This window comes from Schistocerca cancellata, chromosome 10 (genome assembly GCF_023864275.1).
Source record: "Schistocerca cancellata isolate TAMUIC-IGC-003103 chromosome 10, iqSchCanc2.1, whole genome shotgun sequence".
NCBI classification, from domain to species: domain Eukaryota; kingdom Metazoa; phylum Arthropoda; class Insecta; order Orthoptera; family Acrididae; genus Schistocerca; species Schistocerca cancellata.
The window spans coordinates 29555293-29577092 of record NC_064635.1 but is presented as its reverse complement, the minus strand read 5'-3'; the positions used below and the strand labels follow the sequence as shown (position 1 = coordinate 29577092).

Genomic DNA, 21800 nt, shown 5'->3' with positions numbered 1-21800 from the left:
TCGAGGGGGGGGGGGGGGGGGGGGGGCGGCAAGTTGTGTTCTCAGTTCCCTCTGTAATAACCACATCAGAAATCCCAGCATATTCGGAAGAAACGGTCAAATATTTGTGACAGCAAAGTCGTTACTTTCATAACTGTCCCATTGGGATGACTACGATGATGATTAAAAGTAATGATACCCCCGACAACAGGCTAAGTGCACAAGAAAGGCAGTGTAAATAAAATTTGTGTAAATAATTCGTTTTTGTTTTTTTCTATTTATCCTTGTATTATCAAAATGTAAATAACCAATAAATGGCACAAGTTTAGGATAGGTGTTGTGTTAACTTTTCAAGCAGATACTTTGCATCGATAAAAGTTTGTAATTTTGATTAGTCAGAATATGTTAAAAAATAAAAATTTTTTCGTGGGAAGCCTCTTAAAAAAGGTTGTCTTATATTCAGGGTCATCTTATACTCGTATAAATACAGTATTCTAAATGAACAAACAAACTTAAGAAACAAGAATTTTATTGAAAATTTTACAAATTCCTCTTAAAAGAAATTGAGCAGAGATGAAATAATCTGAGAATGAAGTCTTTCCCAATGGCAGTGATACGTTAAACATTCTTGGTTTTCTTGCCGCATCAATTATTGTTGCGCTATATGCAGTAAAATAGGAAGAGTCCTGTGTAGACAGGGTATAAGGCCGACTTTTTGTCGTCTTAAGAAAATTAAGGAGATGATGTGCCCTGTTAAGGACAGCCTCAGCCTCAGGGTCCCTGGAATTTATAATATCCCCTGTGAATGTGGAAGCAAATATATAAGTCAGACCGTTCATATCAGTTCTGACTATTGTGCAGAACAATGTGCCAACAAAGGGGTTATGTTGCTCTGTTACATTGAAAGAAAAGGTTTGCCACAATTAAAGGGACATACTTATTGTTCTTTTAATTTTGTAAAAGACACTTTATTTTCTGTTTCCTCATGTATTAAGCAAGACGCTGTTCATACAGGGAAGTTACCCAGTCGGCCCGTCGCAGCCGATTGCAGCACCTGTGGTGCCTCCCCACCCAGCTGTCACCCCCGCTGTGCCAGTCGCTCCCGTAGCCGCTCCTGCACCTGTGGCAGCTCCGGCACCAGCTCAGCCGTATGTACCGCCACAGCCCGTGCCACCCGGATCTGGAACATTCAACTTCGTCCCGCCACCAAAGTCTAAAGCCCAGACAAAGCGCGAGAGGCAACTCGCGGAGTTCCAGTTTGTCCGACCTGCCGTCAAACCAACTGTTGTGAGTAATTTGTTTATTGCTTGTATATGTTTTTGTATGTGTGGTAGCAAAACCTGAATAACTGCACACAGTACAAATCTAGATGATGAGCACAATATACGAAAAAAGATAGAAACGTAATTAAAGAACTAACAGCAGAACTAGGATTAATACCTCTGAATAAAAAAAAAAAAAGAAGAAGAAAAAACAATAGATGAATACAAAAGGAAATGGGAAAACCTCATCAGTGGGATGGAGGATGACAGACTACTAAAAGCACTGTACGAATACCAACCAACAGGATGAAAAACATAAGGGTCCCCAAAAGCAGGTGGAAGAACTTGGACTGGTAAGTAGTGATAACAGGTCAAAGCCTAATATATTCAGATGATGATGATGATAAACTAGATAGGATACTGACCCTGCAACTCTTTTAGAAGATATGAGGGTGGCTTGGTAAATATGGTAAATTTCCATGAAGATGGTGGCAATGCTTCTGAAAAACCTTGAAAATCTCAAATTCTCTGGGAATTTCATTTTACCTGGAAAAATTAGGAAATTTGAGGAATTTCATAGAATCTTGGGGAATTCTGCATTGTTAACCTAGCATTAAAATTGAATTTTATCAAGTATTATAAATAAAAAACTTTAAAATACATAATATTTCAAGTTGTGTTAATTTTATGAATATTATCCGCATAGCCCCCACACACACCACCTACGATCGAGCCACCTATAGGTGCAATAATCAGCAGAGTCTGGATTAAACCCGTACCGTTCTGGCAGCAAAGCCCTATATTATGGTTCTCGCAGTTTGTGTTGGTGCAGGTGACAGGGGATGAGGCTAGGTACAGCTACCTTGTCACAGCACTAAACAAGGGCATAGCTATGGAGGTGCAAGACATTATGGTTGTGCTGCCGAGCTTCAATCAGTGTGTGGCGATTAAGGGTGCTCTGATCACCCACCTGATGCAGCTTGAGGTGAAAAGGCGTACCGACGACATGAGAGAGTGCACACCCTGGTAGTTGCTTCATTGCCTGTGGATTCTTGTGAGCAATGCTGTCAGTGATGATGATATATATTACTGAACATCTGGCTGTCACAACTACCACCTGAAGTGCAGGAAATATTAACGGTGTGCGCCAGTGATTTTAGATGCACTCACTCAAACTGCATTTCAGAGATATATCCTATCACAAATGCTGCAATTGTATGCCCACAGGTGGATAGCACCTGTGTAGTGCCCCTCATATCTATATCAGTGCAAATCGATAAGTTATGCCACAAGTCACCAATTTGCAAACATTGTGCCCTTGTTGATGCACACAGTGCCATCACTTGGCAAGGAGATGCAGTCAGTTACCTACAGCAACAAAAATCTGTTGGTACCAGAAGAAGTTTGGTTTGGAAGCATGGAAATGAAATACACTATGTGATATGGGGACTGCTACGGTGAGTCAGTGACAACAGCGTCTAGCTTATTGAATGGCAGCTTTCGCTTTATTCGTCATAAAGTGATACATGAAACAGCAGTTTTTGTTAGATTCGGGAGCAGAGGTGTCAGTGTGTCCAGCTGCTTTTCTGCCATGCCGCAGCTGCAGTGACCACCACCTTTTCTCCGTCGACAATTCTTTGATGTAATGTATGGTTTTGTGAGACGTGTTTCTCTTTCTAGATCTAAGGCATAATTTGGAGTGGCAGATGCGAGCCACCCTTGTCTGGAGGCCAATTTCTTGTCATTTTATAGTGTTTTACCAACCCCAACACTCCTACCAGTTTAACCAACTATGGAAGATTGTGCTGTGTCACTGGTATTACTGTACGAACCACAACATACCACATTGTACTATATACTCCCTACCCCAGGACCTTCAATCCATTCATGGCCTCATCAATTACTACCTGAAAAGCTTACGGTAGTAAAAAAAGTGTTTTTGTCCATGATTGCATAAGGAATTTGTCGACCCTAAAGCAGTATCTGGGGTGAGCTGTTACAGGTTGTACCAAAGAAGAACAATGGTTGATGTCTGTGCAGTGGCTACCAACAACTCAATGTGAGCACAATCCAAATGGGTATCCAATTCCACACATTGAAGACTTTGCACACAACGTATATGGCAAATACATCTTTTGTGTGTGCATATCATCAGATACTTGTCATGCCCGAAGATATAGACAAAATTGCCATTACTACTCTGTTCGGTTTCTTTGAGTTTATGGGAGTGCCCTTTGGACTATGCACCACCACAAACGTTCCAACGTTTCGTGGAGGTATACTGTCGATATTTTGGTGATGTCCGTTTCAGAATCGGAACATGTGGAGCATTTCTGCCAAATCTTCAACCAACTTTGTTCGCAGGGACTTATTATTAACATTTTGAAGTGAGAGTTTGAAATGAAAGATGTGCAATTCCTCAGATACACTGTTGGTGACAAAGGAATCTTGATGTTACAAGAGGGTGTGGGAGCCATACTCGAATATCCATGGCCAGACATGGTCTGGGAACTGCTGCTGTTTCTTGGCATTATAAATTTCTACAATCATTTCGTATGTAATCCCGCACAATTGATGACTCTGTTAAATGACTTGTTTATAGGTGATCCACAACCGAAGAATTAAATTGTGTGGACCATCAAGACAGAAGTAGCTTTAGTGGAAGTGAGAACTGTCGTCACTGAAACTATGATGTTAGCGCATCTGGCCACTTGGGGCCCCCCTCACTTTTATGCAGCAACAGCGATAGACACCATGCTACAGCGACGAATAGAGCCTGTGCCTGCAGTAACATCGGTTAACATACAGATGTATTGTGATGTTTCAATCGCAAAGATGTGACTGTTTGCTCCCTTGCAGCTTCAACATGAAGCTATGGTGTCACTGCATAACTTCGTGTGTCCAAGGGTCTACGCATGGTGAATCTTGTGAAGCACTCTTTCATGTGATCAGGTGTGGATAAGGATTGCAAACTGTTTGTGTGACAGTACATTCCTTGGCAGAGGAGTAAAACAATCTGACATGTCAAAGCACCACTAGGCACATTTATACCTCCATACCAATAGGCACATTTATACCTCCATTCAACAATTCGAGCACCTCCATTTAGACCTAGTGGGATCATTACCACCGTATGAAGGTTCCACTTCCTGTCTCACAGCCATGGACCCTAATCCATGTTGGCCAGAAGCCTTCCCTGCTGAAAAAGTGGCAGCCATATTCTTTCAAGGATATGTTACCTGTTTCAGCATACCTCTTCCTGTCACCAAAGGTAATGGCCACCAGTTTCAGTTGTTCATTGTTTAAAACACCATTCTGTTTGGCGTGAAGCTGGTAAGCTGCACTTCAGCTTACCACGCTGCAGCTAACAGGCTTAATGGAATGACTGCACCAGCAATTAAAAGCAGCATTAAACTGTTGCGAGTCACCTCATTGGATGGAAGCATTACCCATGTGCTTGTGAGCCTCCGTGCACCCTTTAAAGATGATGTCAAGGCTACAGCAGCTGATCTCTTATATGGGCAAACAATACAACGACCAAGTGAATTCCTGGAGAATACACCTAATTGACTGTATTGATGCATCAAATGTCATCTCCAAGTTATGGGCGCAAATCTTGCATGTCCGCCCTGTAGCATCATGGGCCAAATAAGTCGTTGTCATCTTGTTTTCAGGGACATTAATGGAACGTAGTCAGATAAACCAAGTGATGCTAAGGGAAGTAGTTTCGGAAATGTGACACTTAAAAGTACTCATAGTATACGAGTTTTGCTGTTTGGATAGGAAAATAACCGATGATGACCGAAATAGAGAGGATATAAAATGTAGAATGGCAATGGCAAGAAGAGCATTTTTGAAGAAGAGAAATGTGTTAACATCAGATACAGAGTTAAGTGTTAGGAAGTCTTTTCTGAAGGTCTTTGTGTGGAGTGTAGCCATTTGTGGAAGTGAAACATGGAGCATAAACAGTTTAGACAAGAAGAGAATTGATGCTTAAGAAATGTGGTGTTAGCAGAAGAATGCTGAAGATTAATGGCTAGATCATGTAACTAATATGCAGATACTGAACAGAATTGGGGAGACAAGAAATTTGTGGCACAACTGAAAGAAGGGATTGGCTAATGGGACACATTCTGAGACGTCAAGGGATCGCCAGTTTTGTACTGGAGGTAAGTGTGGGGATAAAAATTGTAAAGGGAGACCAAGAAATGAATACAGTCAGCAGATTCAGAAGGATCTGGGTTGCCATAGTTACTCGGAGATGAAGAGACTCCCATGGATTATAGTAGCGTGGGGAGATGCATCAAACCAGTCTTCAGACTGAAGATCACAACAACAGCAGCAATATGTGACCAAGTCCTTATTTGGCACGACACAGTACACAAACCACTCGTATGACAGACTTTACAAAATCCTCAACAGGGGTGAAAAAATGTTAAAGGTCAGCATTATGAATGTTTGCTGCACAGTCTCTGTGGTTTGCCTGAAATCCACATTTTGCAGCTCATCCATTGCCACAGGCAATGCAGGTGCTCCACCTACTTGGAAAACTGAGCACCCACCAACCAGCAACCAGACCGTCATGAATCATACACACCAATCAGCGAATGACAAACTCGTGGATACTACTGCAGACGTGACTCCACCACAACATGCAATCAATGGCAGTTCACAAAATACTACACTGGGCCCCATAAAGCAAATGATCAAGTGACTGGAATGCCATGTTTCTCAAATGTCAAATATCGTTGACACTAGCAGGGAAGTGACGTGGTGATCGTGCATTGAAGTGGTGACGACGTCGAACAGATGTGCAGAACTATAGACCTATATCTCTAACGTCGATCAGTTGTAGAATTTTGGAACACGTATTGTGTTCGAGTATAATGACTTTTCTGGAGACTAGAAATCTACTCTGTAGGAATCAGCATGGGTTTCGAAAAAGACGGTCATGTGAAACCCAGCTCGCGCTATTCGTCCACGAGACTCAGAGGGCCATAGACACGGGTTCACAGGTAGATGCCGTGTTTCTTGACTTCCGCAAAGCGTTCGATACAGTTCCCCACAGTCGTTTAATGAACAAAGTAAGAGCATATGGACTATCAGACCAATTGTGTGATTGGATTGAGGAGTTCCTAGATAACAGGACGCAGCATGTTATTCTCAATGGAGAGAAGTCTTCCGAAGTAAGAGTAATTTCAGGTGTGCCGCAGGGGAGTGTCATAGGACCGTTGCTATTCACAATATACATAAATGACCTGGTGGATGACATCGGAAGTTCACTGAGGCTTTTTGCAGATGATGCTGTGGTGTATCGAGAGGTTGTAACAATGGAAAATTGTACTGAAATGCAGGAGGATCTGCAGCGAATTGACGCATGGTGCAGGGAATGGCAACTGAATCTCAATGTAGACAAGTGTAATGTGCTGCGAATACACAGAAAGATAGATCCTTTATCATTTAGCTACAAAATAGCAGGTCAGCAACTGGAAGCAGTTAATACCATAAATTATCTGGGAGTACGCATTAGGAGTGATTTAAAATGGAATGATCATATAATGTTGATTGTCGGTAAAGCAGATGCCAGACTCAGATTCATTGGAAGAATCCTAAGGAAATGCAATCCGAAAACAAAGGAAGTAGGTTACAGTAAGCTTGTTCGCCCACTGCTTGAATACTGCTCAGCAGTGTGGGATCCGTACCAGATAGGGTTGATACAAGACATAGAGAAGATCCAACAGAGAGCAGCGCGCTTCGTTACAGGATCATTTAGTAATCGCGAAAGCGTTACGGAGATGATAGATAAACTCCAGTGGAAGACACTGCAGGAGAGACGCTCAGTAGCTCGGTACGGGCTTTTGTCAAAGTTTCGAGAACATACCTTCACCGAAGAGTCAAGCAGTATATTGCTCCCTCCTACGTATATCTCACGAAGAGACCATGAGGATAAAATCAGAGAGATTAGAACCCACACAGAGGCATACCGACAATCCTTCTTTCCACGAACAATACGAGACTGGAATAGAAGGGAGAACCGATAGAGGTACTGAAGGTACCCTCCGCCACACACCGTCAGGTGGCTTGCGGAGTATGGATGTAGATGTAGATGTAGATGTAGTGACAGCACGCAGTGTTCAGAGTATTTATGTTCAGTGATATATATGTTTACTCTTTGGATTTGTAGTAGTTAGCTGTTCCTTGGTCTTAAATAATAAACGTTGTATGCTATGTCGACACACAGCTTTATCAATGCAGTAACACAGAGTTCTAATGGTTATCAAAAATAAGCAATGTTAGGTCCAGTTACTACTTGGATTGGTGACCATATGAATACGCCAGACATGATTAATAATAGTTAAAATTTCTTTTGCTAATTAGGCTGTATGTCGAAAATTTGAATTAAAAAACGGTCTTGGTTGCAACTTGTTCCTTTATTAACAACACATTTCCTCTTTGTGTGACACCTTTGGATTATCTTAAACCTTTCTTTTGCAACATTTTAAAAGCAATAAAACAGCTGTGTGTGAGACTGAAGCATGCGGAAAGGTTGCGGCAGATCTGTCTGGTTTTTCGCATGCTTCAGTCTAGCACAGAGCCATTTTATTGTTATTAATGAGTTGTAAAAGAAAAATTTTAAAATAATCTGGAGATGGTCCCATAAAGGCGAAACATGTTGTTAATAAAAGAACAAATTGCAACCAAGACTGTTTTTTAATTCTAATAATAATAATAAATAATTATTGATGATGAGACGCTGTGATTTTGTGTGCAATGCCAGTATAATGAAGTGCGTGGTTCAAAAACAACAAAATGATAACATATAAGACAGCTGCATTTTAGATGTCAGCATAAAAGAGCTAGAAGTAAAATATACAAAGATACAATAGGCAGTGAAGTAAATGTTTACCAATAAGCTGCATCCCCTTAAATTGTTATAAATGGTGGATGCCATTTTATGAGGGGGAAGTTTTAAGGTACACCAGTTTTCCTAAGCCTACCAAGAATTTTCTGGAAAATTAAATTTCATAATAGATTTTTATCACAAAGTTACTTGTTATTCTGGGAAAGTTATTAATTTCTGGAAACAGAAGGTCAGGGCCATAAAACTATAACAGCACAGTTTTAGCCCGATTACACATTTTGGTTTGAATATTCTGGAGGATGATAATTTTGAATAAGTGTAACTTTTGAAACACACAGTTTCTGGGAAAGTCAAATGTTCCTTGAAAACTGGAGAATGATGAGGTATGTTGATTGAAAAACAAACCATTTTGGCGGAGTCGAATTTTGGAGTGCACTCAGTTTGCAGGTATCATAAATTATGAATATTACATTGAGTAAAATGTTTAATTGTGGACTAGTTACACTATTGTTACCAGTAGGCTGTAAATTGGAAGTGTGAATAATAAAATGTAGTGAAATACAGCATGGGTAAGAATTTGGAAACTTTAAGTAGTCAGGGTATATGCAGTATGTGTGTAATAGAAAACATGAAAGAGAAAAATTTATTTAAGGGATTTTATGCACAATAATGGGTGAACAGATCTATCTTATTTTGTAACTCATGACAGATTGCACCTTAAATGTGTGGTGCTTTCACATTGGCAGTCAAGAGAATGACAGTTCTTATAATGATTCTTTGCTTGTTTATGATCACTTACACATTCTTGCTCGCACCCTCTTTGCTCCTCGACATCCAACGTACCACCCAACCATAACGACCAAAGGACAAACCATCTGCTGTGCGAGTGGAGGTGTTTATTTGCAGGTGCGCCTCGTTAATGTCTGGTGCTGATTTATTTACACTTCATCTGCACAAACATGAAACAAGAACACACACATTGCGACATTCTACACTTAACTACATGAACTACATTCTTGTTTAAGAAAAATTGCAACTTACAGCAAACATTGCGAATAGTATGACAGTCGTTACGTAGCTGATGTTAATTTGTTACAGTACTGCAATGGCCCGACTTAAACAAATAATGGAAATATTAATCACTCGTCTATATAGCATCCATGTTGAAAACTCAACAGCCATGTAAGCAATATAGAAATTGTTGCTAGTTTCAGACAGTGTCCTCCTTCAGAATTAACTGACAGGCAAAGCACACACCCAAACCTACACTGTGCTGGTGCTGCATTCTAAAGATAAACATTGTCCAGAAGCATTGTGGCAATTTATGAGCCCATCAGTCACTGAATGTGTGAGTTGTATCTGTGGAAATTTTGCTTGTATAAAAATTTCACTGTCAAATTAATTGTAAGCCAGCATAGTATGTGTCTTACTGTTTTTTGTTTCATTTTATTCTCTTAAATCTTTCACAGTTGACTGAGGTTTATTTTCTTATTTCCCAGGACAAAGGACAGAAGCAGAATCAGGACTACCAAGGTCAGATTATTAATAAATTATTATCTGTACTGTGTAGTATAGGTGGTGGGTTTATTCTTTTGTGAGGGGCATGGAACTGAAAAGTTTTGAGTTTACAATATTACTCTATTTGATAAAGCTCAGTTCCGGGTGTTCTGTGAAGTAAACTTTGGTTTCTGGACTAAATATATATACCCTTAGCTGTAGTGTGTTAATTATCATTAACTCTTTCACTGATGTGGATGTGTGTACACATCCCGCTAAGCCGTTCCCCATGTGCTGTGGTTATGAACACACATGCCGCTTGGGTTTTCATACAGTACTATGGACGTATGTATGTGTCCTGAGCCACTGACCTCTCACATGAGTTGTTAACAATTGTTATGACGATTCATGATACACAAGAGTGTGAATGGACGAGCTGTATGTGATCGTCCTTTGAATGTGAAACGCAGTAACTCGAGAATGAAATGAGGTATCATTCTACTCTCAATTTTAAATGAAATTTCAATATTTTATCTACATTTCATTCACTGTAATGTATGAGCTAAAATCATCCATATGCAAAGTTTACATAAATTTCATGCTGTTTCACTTAATTTGATGCAGCACAGTAAAGAAATTCAATTCTTTATCGAGTAAAGATACTAGACCGTAGGATGTGTAAAAATCAAATTTTTTCACGTAATAGTTTTCGGAAGACGAGATGATTAGCATTTCATATTGGCTGGAACATCATCTTTCGGTGCAGACACCAGCATTTTTCGAGCAGTACAGCTGAAACAATAGACACTTTAGCACAGAATGCAGAGAGCACATCTGGAGCAGTGAAAGAGTTAATATTTTAATGTGGGTAGGTGAAATCTTTATTTATGTTCAATATTAAAAACAGGGCTTTGGAGCATTGTCGCACAAAATATGGAATGATACACTTAATTTAGTTGTAGGTCTAATGACGAATGGATGGATACGGTATTTTATTTTGAGTTTTTGGTACATAAGTTTTTCGTATGATCGAAGAATATCAGGAGAAAAGAAAGTCTGTGCAGTAGAGATGGGAGTGATAGTGAATGGAAAAGTCATATGGAGCCTTATTTTGGGATACAGTAAAGACTCTGAATATACACCGTGCAGTGAATCAAATTTAATACGAGCTATGTAAGAGGTGCTGATAATTTATAAGGAGGTGTATCACGTTTAAACTGGAATGGAATGACTGGCAATCCAGACTTTGACAGAGGAAGTGTAGGGGAAAGTTGGGTAGGTTCTTTACTTCAAAGAATAATAATAATAATAATAATAATAATAATAGGGCAATTTGAGCAGGCTGATTGGTTCTCTTGTTCACAGTTTTCACTGTTTGTTGATCAAAGTCTTCAGAAGCACACTCTAAGAGATCTGTTCACTTTTGTCCTTTGATCAACAAACAGTGAACAGATCTCTTAGAGTGTGCTTCTGAAGACAAGAAGTGTAGTATTGTCAGGTGTAAGGCTGTTTTTTTACAGTAACGGTAACAGTCATATCATTGCTTATAAAGACAGATTTCACATTCTTAAGTTTCCTGATACTGTACCATAGTGTAAACTGTTAACAATTGTCCAAGTATACAGATTCGGTTCTCAAATATGCGACTGGCTTGAACACACTTTAAGTAATACCCTGTCTTGGGTGGGAAGTGTAAATCAGAGACAAAGGTATTGTCAAAAGTACCTAAGGAAAGTGGAATAGAACCATTCTGGTTCCCAATGTACATACATGATATGACGGTTAGGGTGGGCAGCAATCTGAGACTGTTGGCTGATGATGACACGGTGCATCAGAAAGTGTTTTCGTTGGGTTATTGTAGAGGGATTCATTATGAATCTGGCAGAATTTCTATCTGGCCAAACAGTAGAGAAATGTAATTTAATGCAGATGAGCAGGAGAAACGTGTGTAATATTCAAATACAATATTAATTGTAGGCTGCTCAACTTAGTCATGTCCGTTAATACAGGTTCGTAACATTACAAAAGATACAAAATGGAATGATCACATAATGTCAGTTGTATGGAAGATGACAGTGGCTTATCGGAAGAACTGTGGGAAAGGGTAGCAAACCTATAAAAAAAACATAGAGTACAAGACACTTGTACTACCTATTTTTGAGTAATTCTTGTGTGACTGTGCAATTTAGAGATATGCAGTTAGATTTGCAACCCATCATTTCAGTGAGTAAGAGAATGTTGAAGATATGCTCTCTTAGGTGAGAGTCTGTGGAGGGAACATGGTGTAAACCTCACCCATCTTCCACATCCCCCGACAGGTGAAACCCATAGAAGGCAATGTAACATGTGGCCCCAGAAATGTCTGACTTGATTCTACTTACAGGTGTCAAAACAACTAGGCGGTTTGAACACCAATTAATTGGAGCTTATTATGGGGATGTAAGCAAATAGGAAGGGCTGTACTATAATAATAATAATAATAATAATAATAATAATAATAATGCCACATGGAAAATGATTTAAATCCGAATAGAGGTGTTTTGCAGGATATGCTTCCTGCAACCACCCTAGAAGGAAAACAAAGACAGAGGATGAGATGGTCAGATGAAGTAAATCGACACCTCATGTTCTGTTATTACCAAGCAACAAACCTAGGAACCAACACAACTGGATACAGATCACAAGTATACACAACATTTATTACCAGATACCCGGAATTAAAATTTTTAACAGAACAACGACTAGCTGATCAGATCCGTGTAATAATCAAAAATAACAGGATACCCCAGTCAGAATTAGAAAACATCAAACAACAAGTACAACAAATACTGGAACAAAATAATGTGCAATCAGAAGAAGAAGAAAACACAGTAATGGACTCAAACATCCCAGAGCAAACAAACAAAGACCAACACGCATTAATTAAACAATCAGAGGAAAACGAAATCTTAAGACAGCCACCAGAACAAGCACAAATAGAACACGAAGAGACACACGTGTTAGATATAGAAGAGAAATTTCAGCTGACATATATAGAATACAAAGACACAAATACAGACATTAGACCATTCTTGCATAGACCGCCAAATAACCCCCAAGTCGAAACAACAATAAAAACTATCAACACAATCATACACAACAAAATAAATGAAAACACAACTATGGAAGAGTTACAACTACTGGTTTATATAGGAGCACTCACTACACTAAATATACACACTAGGCAGAGATCAGAACAAACCAACACACAGAAGAAACGCACAAAACCAGCATGGCAACACAGGTTACAGATCAGAATAGAAAAACTGAGAAAAGACATCGGACAGCTAACACAATTTATAAGAAATGAAATATCAGACAAAAAACGAAAAAGGTTAGGTAAAATCTCACAACAAGAAGCAATAGAGCAATTAGATGAAAAAAAGCAGAAATTGCAAGCATTGGCCAAACGACTTAGAAGATACAAAAAAAGTGAAAATAGAAGGAAACAAAACCAAACATTCAACACAAACCAAAAGAGATTTTACCAAACAATGGATAACACACACATTAAAATAGACAATCCACCAAACATAACAGACATGGAACACTTCTGGAGCAGCATATGGTCAAACCCGGTACAACATAACAGGCATGCACGGTGGATACAAGCAGAAACAGACACATACAAGATGATACCACAAATGCCTGAAGTGATAATTTTGCAACATGAAGTCACCCGAGCAATTAATTCTACACACAATTGGAAAGCCCCTGGAAATGATAAAATAGCAAATTACTGGCTAAAGAAGTTCACCTCAACACATTCACATCTAACTAAGTTATTTAACAGTTACATTGCAGACCCATACACATTCCCTGATACACTTGCACATGGAATAACCTATCTGAAACCTAAAGATCAAGCAGACACAGCAAACCCAGCTAAATATCGCCCCATAACATGCCTACCAACAATATACAAAATATTAACTTCAGTCATCACACAGAAATTAATGACACATACAACACAGAACAAAATTATAAATGAAGAACAAAAAGGCTGTTGCAAAGGAGCACAAGGATGTAAAGAGCAACTGATAATAGATGCAGAGGTGACATATCAAGCTAAAACTAAACAAAGGTCCCTACACTACGCATACATTGATTACCAAAAAGCCTTTGATAGTGTACCCCACTCATGGTTACTACAGATTTTGGAAATATACAAAGTAGATCCTAAATTGATACACTTTCTAAACACAGTAATGAAAAACTGGAAAACCACACTTAATATCCAAACAAATTCAGATAGCATCACATCACAGCCAATACAGATTAAGCGTGGAATATACCAAGGAGACTCATTAAGTCCTTTCTGGTTCTGTCTTGCTCTGAACCCACTATCCAACATGCTAAATAATACAAATTATGGATACAATATTACTGGAACATATCCACACAAAATCACACATTTGCTATACATGGATGATCTAAAACTACTGGCAGCAACAAATCAACAACTCAACCAATTACTAAAGATAACAGAAGTATTCAGCAATGATATAAATATGGCTTTTGGAACAGACAAATGTAAGAAAAATAGCATAGTCAAGGGCAAACACACTAAACAAGAAGATTACATATTGGATAACCACAGCGACTGCATAGAAGCGATGGAAAAAACAGATGCCTATAAATACCTAGGATACAGACAAAAAATAGGAATAGATAATACAAATATTAAAGAAGAACTAAAAGAAAAATATAGACAAAGACTAACAAAAATACTGAAAACAGAATTGACAGCAAGAAACAAGACAAAAGCTATAAATACTTATGCTATACCAGTATTGACCTACTCATTTGGAGTAGTGAAATGGAGTGACACAGACCTAGAAGCACTCAATACACTTACACGATCACAATGCCACAAATATAGAATACATCACATACATTCAGCAACAGAAAGATTCACATTAAGCAGAAAGGAAGGTGGAAGGGGATTTATAGATATAAAAAACCTACATTATGGACAGGTAGACAATTTAAGAAAATTCTTTCTAGAACGAGCAGAAACTAGCAAAATACACAAAGCAATCACTCATATAAATACATCAGCTACACCATTGCAATTTCATAACCACTTCTACAACCCTTTAGATCACATAATATCAACAGATACAAAGAAAGTAAATTGGAAAAAGAAAACACTACACGGCAAGCACCCGTATCATCTGACACAGCCACACATCGATCAAGACGCATCCAACACATGGCTAAGGAAAGGCAATATATACAGTGAGACGGAAGGATTCATGATCGCAATACAGGATCAAACAATAAACACCAGATATTACAGCAAGCATATTATTAAAGATCCCAACACCACAACAGATAAATGCAGACTTTGCAAACAACAAATAGAAACAGTAGATCACATCACAAGCGGATGTACAATACTAGCAAATACAGAATACCCCAGAAGACATGACAATGTAGCAAAAATAATACATCAACAACTTGCCATAAAACATAAACTAATAAAACAACATGTTCCCACATACAAGTACACACCACAAAATGTACTGGAGAATGATGAATACAAATTATACTGGAACAGAACGATTATAACAGATAAAACAACACCACATAACAAACCTGACATTATACTCGCCAATAAAAAGAAGAAATTAACACAACTAATTGAAATATCCATACCCAACACAACAAATATACAGAAGAAAACAGGGGAAAAAATTGAAAAATACATCCAACTGGCTGAGGAAGTCAAGGACATGTGGCATCAGGATAAAGTCGACATTATCCCAATTATACTATCAACTACAGGAGTCATACCTCACAATATTCACCAGTACATCAATGCAATACAGCTACATCCAAACATATATATACAATTACAAAAATCTGTAATTATTGATACTTGTTCAATTACCCGAAAGTTCCTAAATGCAATATAACACATACCATACAGTTACAAGGAAGTCACGCTTGACCGAGGTCCGCGTCACGTTCCATTTTTAACCAGACTTAAGTCTGAGGAAAAAAAGTCAATAATAATAATAATAACAACAGCGAGAGGAGCCCAAATTTGACGTACTAACTGAAATGTATTCTGCATTTAAGATTTGCAAACAATTAGAAAAACTAATATGTCGCACTGAAATTGATAGGAAAGAGCACACTGCTTTTGAATGTCAGCTTTTCCGTGTGACCAAGCAAAAAATGTTACAAGTAAGCCAGTGAAGGGTTGTGATGAACTAAGGAGGGAGATATACTAGCATTGAGGAGCGAGTGGAGCACAATGATGTGTTACCTAGCCAGTAAGTTGTAGCATCTTGCCATGTTATGTGGACGGCAACATGCAGTTGTCTTCAGATCGTGAGATTGGTGTAGTCCATTTACCTCTCATGTATTGTGATTGTTACAGTTGATTTTCAAAGGCTTGACTTCTCCAATAAACTGCGTGAGGCCTCAGAATCAGACTTTCCATCACAGCACCTATGATGAGGTCCTTTGTGACGGACACTACATGTCGACTTCTTCGGTACACTGACAGAAGCGAGGCCTATCGGGTCCTAGTTAAAAATTTGTTCCCAGAAAGAAAACAGCAGACTGTCAGGGTAGGCCCTGTTTCCCGTAGCTGCACTAAACGACTGTTCTTACAAAAAGTTGCGTCCCTCTTAAAAGCAAAGTTCTGAGAGAACTCTGCAGATCTGTTAGGTTGCCATTACCTGGCTAGTCCTAACTGCCAACCACTTCTCAGGAGGGCATTGTTGTGTTCCTGCAGTTCTTCAAACCGAGGAGTCTCTCTGAGGGCCACTGCCACTGTGGTGACCACCAGTGACAGTTTGAAAGGGGTTGCATTAAAGTTAACCTTGCCAAGAATCACTTTGTTACAGAGTGAACGATAATGTAATTTCTGTTTCATCCTCATCTTGGAGACAATTAGAAAATCTGGAGGCAAGGTCTCTTAATTATTTTATGAGGGTGTTCAAAAGAAAAGGTCCAAATTACACTGTGGATATAATTGAAGTCTTTATTCAAAAGTAGTCACCAGAGGTCTGAGCACAACTATACCACTGTTTAGACACAAAGGAGGATTCTGTTCCCAGAACGCCTGTGGCCATGGCAAAAGCCGGTTGTTACTATATCCTTCCCTTTGATATGTATTTTTAGTGGATTAAACATGTGGAAGTTGCAGGGTGACATGTCCAGGCTGTAGGGCAGATGCTGAAGCTGGTCTCACTTGAACTTGACCATTATACTTTGTGATACCTCGGAGATGTGTGGCTGTGCATTATCGTGGAACAGAATCACTCCCTCTGTGAGCTGTCCAGCTGTTTGCTGTTGATGGATTTGCATAGGCTACAGTGTGTCTCACAATGCACATCACTATTAACAGTTTTTCCGTGCTCTAGGAATCCAATGAATATCGGATGTCAGATGCTGAAAAAGATGGTGAGCATTATATTGACTGCTGAGGGGCACAGCTTCAAATTTTTTAGGGCGGGTAACAGTACACACATCCATTGCACGCTGTCCCGCTTTGTCTCTGGCTCAAAGTGACAGTACCAGTTCTCGTCACCAGCGACAATCCATTCCCGGAGAACGAGGTATTAATGATACCGGAACAGGTGCTGCCCCATATTCAATTGATTTTGCAGTTTTCCGAGCATCTTTGCAACCCTCTCCGCGTGCCTTCTAGTGACCCAACCTGTTGTGCAAAATTGTCCACACCGTTCCAGCACTGGCCCCCACCATGCCAACATTTGCATTGTGACACGCTGATCACTTCAGGTCATTTGCCCTGTCTATGAGCTCTGCTATGATTGGTAGTTAGCCTGGCCTGGCCTCAGGTCACCACATGGTCACTCCCGGCCTTTACTAAAATGGGCACTCCACTTTCTAACTGACCTTGGCAGGAACACAGTATCCCTTGTATACGGCCACCATCCAGTGACGAATATAGGACAGTTTAACCCCTTCCGCAGCTAGAAATCTGATAACACCTCACTGCTCCTTGATAATTGAATTTTGCAATGTGAACGCCATGATGTCCTGACTGCATGGCTCTGCCCAATGGATGGAACACACGACTGCTTGTTTCTCTCCTGCGTCACGAGCACGCACGTTTACATGACTATGCCAGACACTACATTCGTGTCCATAGATGTCTCACTACATTATCCCCAAGCGGCATATACAAATTTCAGCCAATTTGGTTGTTACAATGTTTCGTACCTATTCAGTTGAAAACTTCCTATAATTTATTACTTAATTCTGTAACAAAATAAATGTGTTAGATGAAGATAGTGATCGTTTTCATGAAACGCTATTGACGAAGTTGAAAGGTCCAGCATTTGGGCCACTGCCTCCAATGTTCCTATCTCGCAAGCACTTTTATGACAGAGAGTTTAGGGCCCATGCAGTGGTGCACAAGCAATCATTTCTCTCCGTTCTTTTATGGGAGGAGCAGAAAAAGAGAATAAGTGGCAATGGTACAAGACATACTCTGGCATGTTCTATACAATAGTTTGCACAGTGTGTAAATATAAAGATAGTTGGTCTTTTCGCATATCTACAGCTAAGAAGGCAATGTTCCACTCTATTTCTGCAACATTCTGCACTAATCTGCCGCTAGGTTGCTGAACTGGTAAAATGTAGTAGTCATGTGTTTGTTGCTTCAGTAATGATCTGTGTGGTTTCAATATATAAAGAGTGTAATTTGAATAAAACATTCCATGTAACATATGTCCAGCAGGTTATATAGATACAGCTGGCTACAGAGATAAGTATTGTTCCTCATGTTGGTACTCCAGTTGCTGGCCAATTCTACTGTATTCTATTGTTCAAGGATGCCGCACGTATTTGCTAAAGCTGACAATGCCGATTTGGTATTTGTGTAGGGGTTTGGCAGTGGAAATGCTGTTGCAGCCTGTAGATAGCACAGTAGACAATTTCGTACCTTACAGAGTGTTTATTCATGTTTTCACTAAACTGCTTGTGACTTACAGTGCTGAGCAGTCATATGTTGTGTACATGTGCAAACGAATGGAGTCTGAGTGTAGAAGATCTGTTCAATTGGTAGAGCATAGTGCTTCTGCAAGCACATAAAGAAATTCTACACTTATCGGTGCTCCACGCACAAGAATACACCATCCGTCCAAAAATTTCAGAGACTGATTTTATTCATATTGTGTAAATGACATCAGCAATGTTGTGCAAGCTGCATCTGCACAGTAAGTGTTGTGGCAGCTTCAAATGACAGCTGGAAACAATGGATGCGCATTTGAGCAACCAGCCAGTTGTAAGCAAACAGTGTTAAGTAATGGACATGTAACTGTAATTTGTCAATGTTGTTGTCACAAATCGTACTGGAGTAACATCTCTAAATTAAGTGTTTTAAGATGTTCTCCAGAATATTTTGAAGAAGAGAAAAGTGAATGCAAAGTTTGTCCTGCACACCTTGACTTCCAAACAAAAAAGGCAACGCGTGGACACCTGCCATGACTTGAGCGAAATGCAAAATGCAGACAGTTCTTTTTTGGGAAAAGACATAATGGGTGACAAGACTTACCATCAGTATGGTCATACCATAAGACAGAAAAGTGCAGAAATTCTCATGAAGGGTCAGTGCTTTGAGACATAACTGACACGCTGGCCAATGTGACATGTGAATTGAACAACATCCCAAGAAGTTTTTTTGACGGTTTCATATCACTGTTTGAATGTTCTGTGCATTGTACTGTCGCGGGAAGAGTACATAGCACACCTGAAGCATTAAAATGCCATCTTGATGTACTTCTAGTTTTCATGAATCCAATCTTGAAACATTTTGGACTGACAAAGTGTGGCAGACATTACATATGCACAGTATCTGTCCTTATTATTTACAGTGTAGTCAGCATTCTGTCTTCATGAATTCAGTAAAACAAGTGGTCTGATGTCCCTTGACACTCTGCAGTTCTTCCCACTTCGGGATGCAAATGATAGGGTAAATTAATCGACTTCCATGGCTAATCCAGATGTGATTTATGTGTCGTGGGAGTATTCGACAGCATACATTTCAGCCAGTTTCGCCATGAGTTGTATACTGACATTCAGTTAGGATATCGGCCTTTTACATTATTAAAGAAGAGTAAGATCACCAGTACGATGTGTGTCAATTAGTTAATTCTTTGCTTATAGCAGTATGTGCACTGTTGCCAGTGCTGTACCTTCTTTGGTGGTGAGATAAGAGGAGGTTCTAATACTAGGACATATCGTGCAGAAACTTGCAGCAGCTGCATTTATAGTATTTGTAGTCTTTGGAAAAGCTTTCAGCAATTTTGAGTGGACTAGCTTGTTTTCTCAAGGATAAAATAAGAGTACATACAATAAGTGAAATGTTATCTTTAACGTGTACAGAAACTAGATCGTACACTGTCTGATCAAAAGTATCTGGACACCAATTAGTGGACACTAATGTGCGGTGTATCGCCTTTGACAGTTTGAACTCAGCTGAGGACAATTTCAGTGAGATGTCTAAATGTATTGTAGGAATGGCAGCCCATTCTTCCTCAAGAGAAGGTAGTGATAATTAGATACTTGGGTCTGGAGTGCAGTTGAGGTCTTAACACATCCCAAAGGTTTTCAGTTCATTACAGAAATATTATTGTCCACAAACCCCAATGGCCTTGCAGCAGCAGTAACAGAAATTCCCACCAGGTTCTGAAGTTAAGCACTACCAGACTTGGCTAGAACGTGGATGGGTGACCGTCCAGTATGTGGAGCACTGTTGGCAAGTGGGATTCACTCAGAGGCAACTGAATAGTACCAGCTCCGGTCATGAAAACTGACAACAGCCGTGTGAGCAGTGTGTTGATCTTACGTCCATCTATATACACATCCAGCGATGACTATACGCTCAGGATGACATGGTGGTAAGTCAGTACCATTGGGTCTTTCGAGACCTGTTAAGATGGAGTTTAGAGCTGTTCAGAGTACAGTCCACAAATCTCACTTCACAGATGCCGATTTATGACAGAACGCATTATCGTGTTGATACAAACTGTTATAACCTCCAGATTGTTTCTCTATTGTATGCAGTGCTGTAAAATTTGTAGGTGTAGGGTTTTCTTAAGTGCAATAAGGAGACCACACCCTAACCACAAAAAAGCACCCCCATATCGTAACACTACCTCCTCCATACGTCACTGCTGGCACTGCACATGATGATGGCAGATAACGTTCTCCGGGCATTCGCCAAAGCAAACCCTTCCATCATGTGCTACAGGGTATAGCATTGCTAATCACTCGTTTCAAGTAATCCACTGTCTAGTGGCGTTCCAGTGGTATCACTCTTTACAACACCTCAGGCATCTCTTAGCATCAGCTGCAAAAATGTGTTGCTTATGACAAGCCACTTGACCAGTGTACCTCATTCCTTTCAACTCTCTACACACAGTCATTGAACTAACTATGCTGTGTTTTCCACTTTGGAACTCCTGGATCATACCTTCCTCCGATTGCTTGTGATTTTATTACATTCGGTCACGCAATGTTTGATGGTCCCTGTCCTTTGGTATGTCAGGTCTGCCTGGTCTCGGTTTAGCTATTGTTTTTCCTTCACATTTTCACTTCAAAATCGTACTTGTGATGAGGTAGTGTAGATGCAAAAGTTGAATGACATGAAAGGGAAGCAGCAGCACTTGAGAAGGGAGTGAGACAGAGTTGCAACCTATCCCCCATGTTCTTCAAATTGCACATAGAGCAAGCAGTGAAGGAAACCAAAGATCAGCTTGTAAAAGGAATTACCCCTTACATAAACTACTGAGTTATCTTGTTTTTATTGGTGTGACAGAAACTTAAAATCCAGAGTAAAATGAGGCAACTTAAGAACAGACCTTAAAAAAAAAATGCCCCTTATATCTGTTTCAGCATGGATAGTTAAGTGTTCGGCTCCTAGAGGGCATCAGACCCTACATTTGTAGCCTGGCTGTCATGTTTTGGTTGAAGTGGTTGCCACTAGATATCATACTTACTGTGTGCATCTTTGGATACTCTACAAAAAACATGCTCTCAGTCTCCCTCCTGTATTGTTGTTTAGGCAGTGCTTTCAAAAAAGAATGACTGTAGTGATCCCGAGTTTCACACTGAATTTAGTGGCTCAGAAAGTGAAGTAGAATGTGATGTTACTACATTAGAGATTGAAAGTG

At 39.7% G+C, this 21800-nt stretch overlaps 1 protein-coding gene across 6 annotated transcripts in view; it reads left to right on the top strand.

Annotated features, from left to right (window-relative positions):
• LOC126106608 (uncharacterized) overlaps window positions 1-21800 on the top strand; it is a 182144-nt gene that overhangs the window by 126688 nt on the left and 33656 nt on the right. For all 6 annotated transcript variants that reach the window (XM_049912952.1, XM_049912953.1, XM_049912956.1 and 3 more), the window contains exons 6-7: window positions 994-1266; window positions 9603-9636. In XM_049912952.1, the coding sequence (XP_049768909.1) occupies window positions 994-1266; window positions 9603-9636 (307 nt within the window). The remainder of the gene's footprint in view (window positions 1-993; window positions 1267-9602; window positions 9637-21800) is intronic.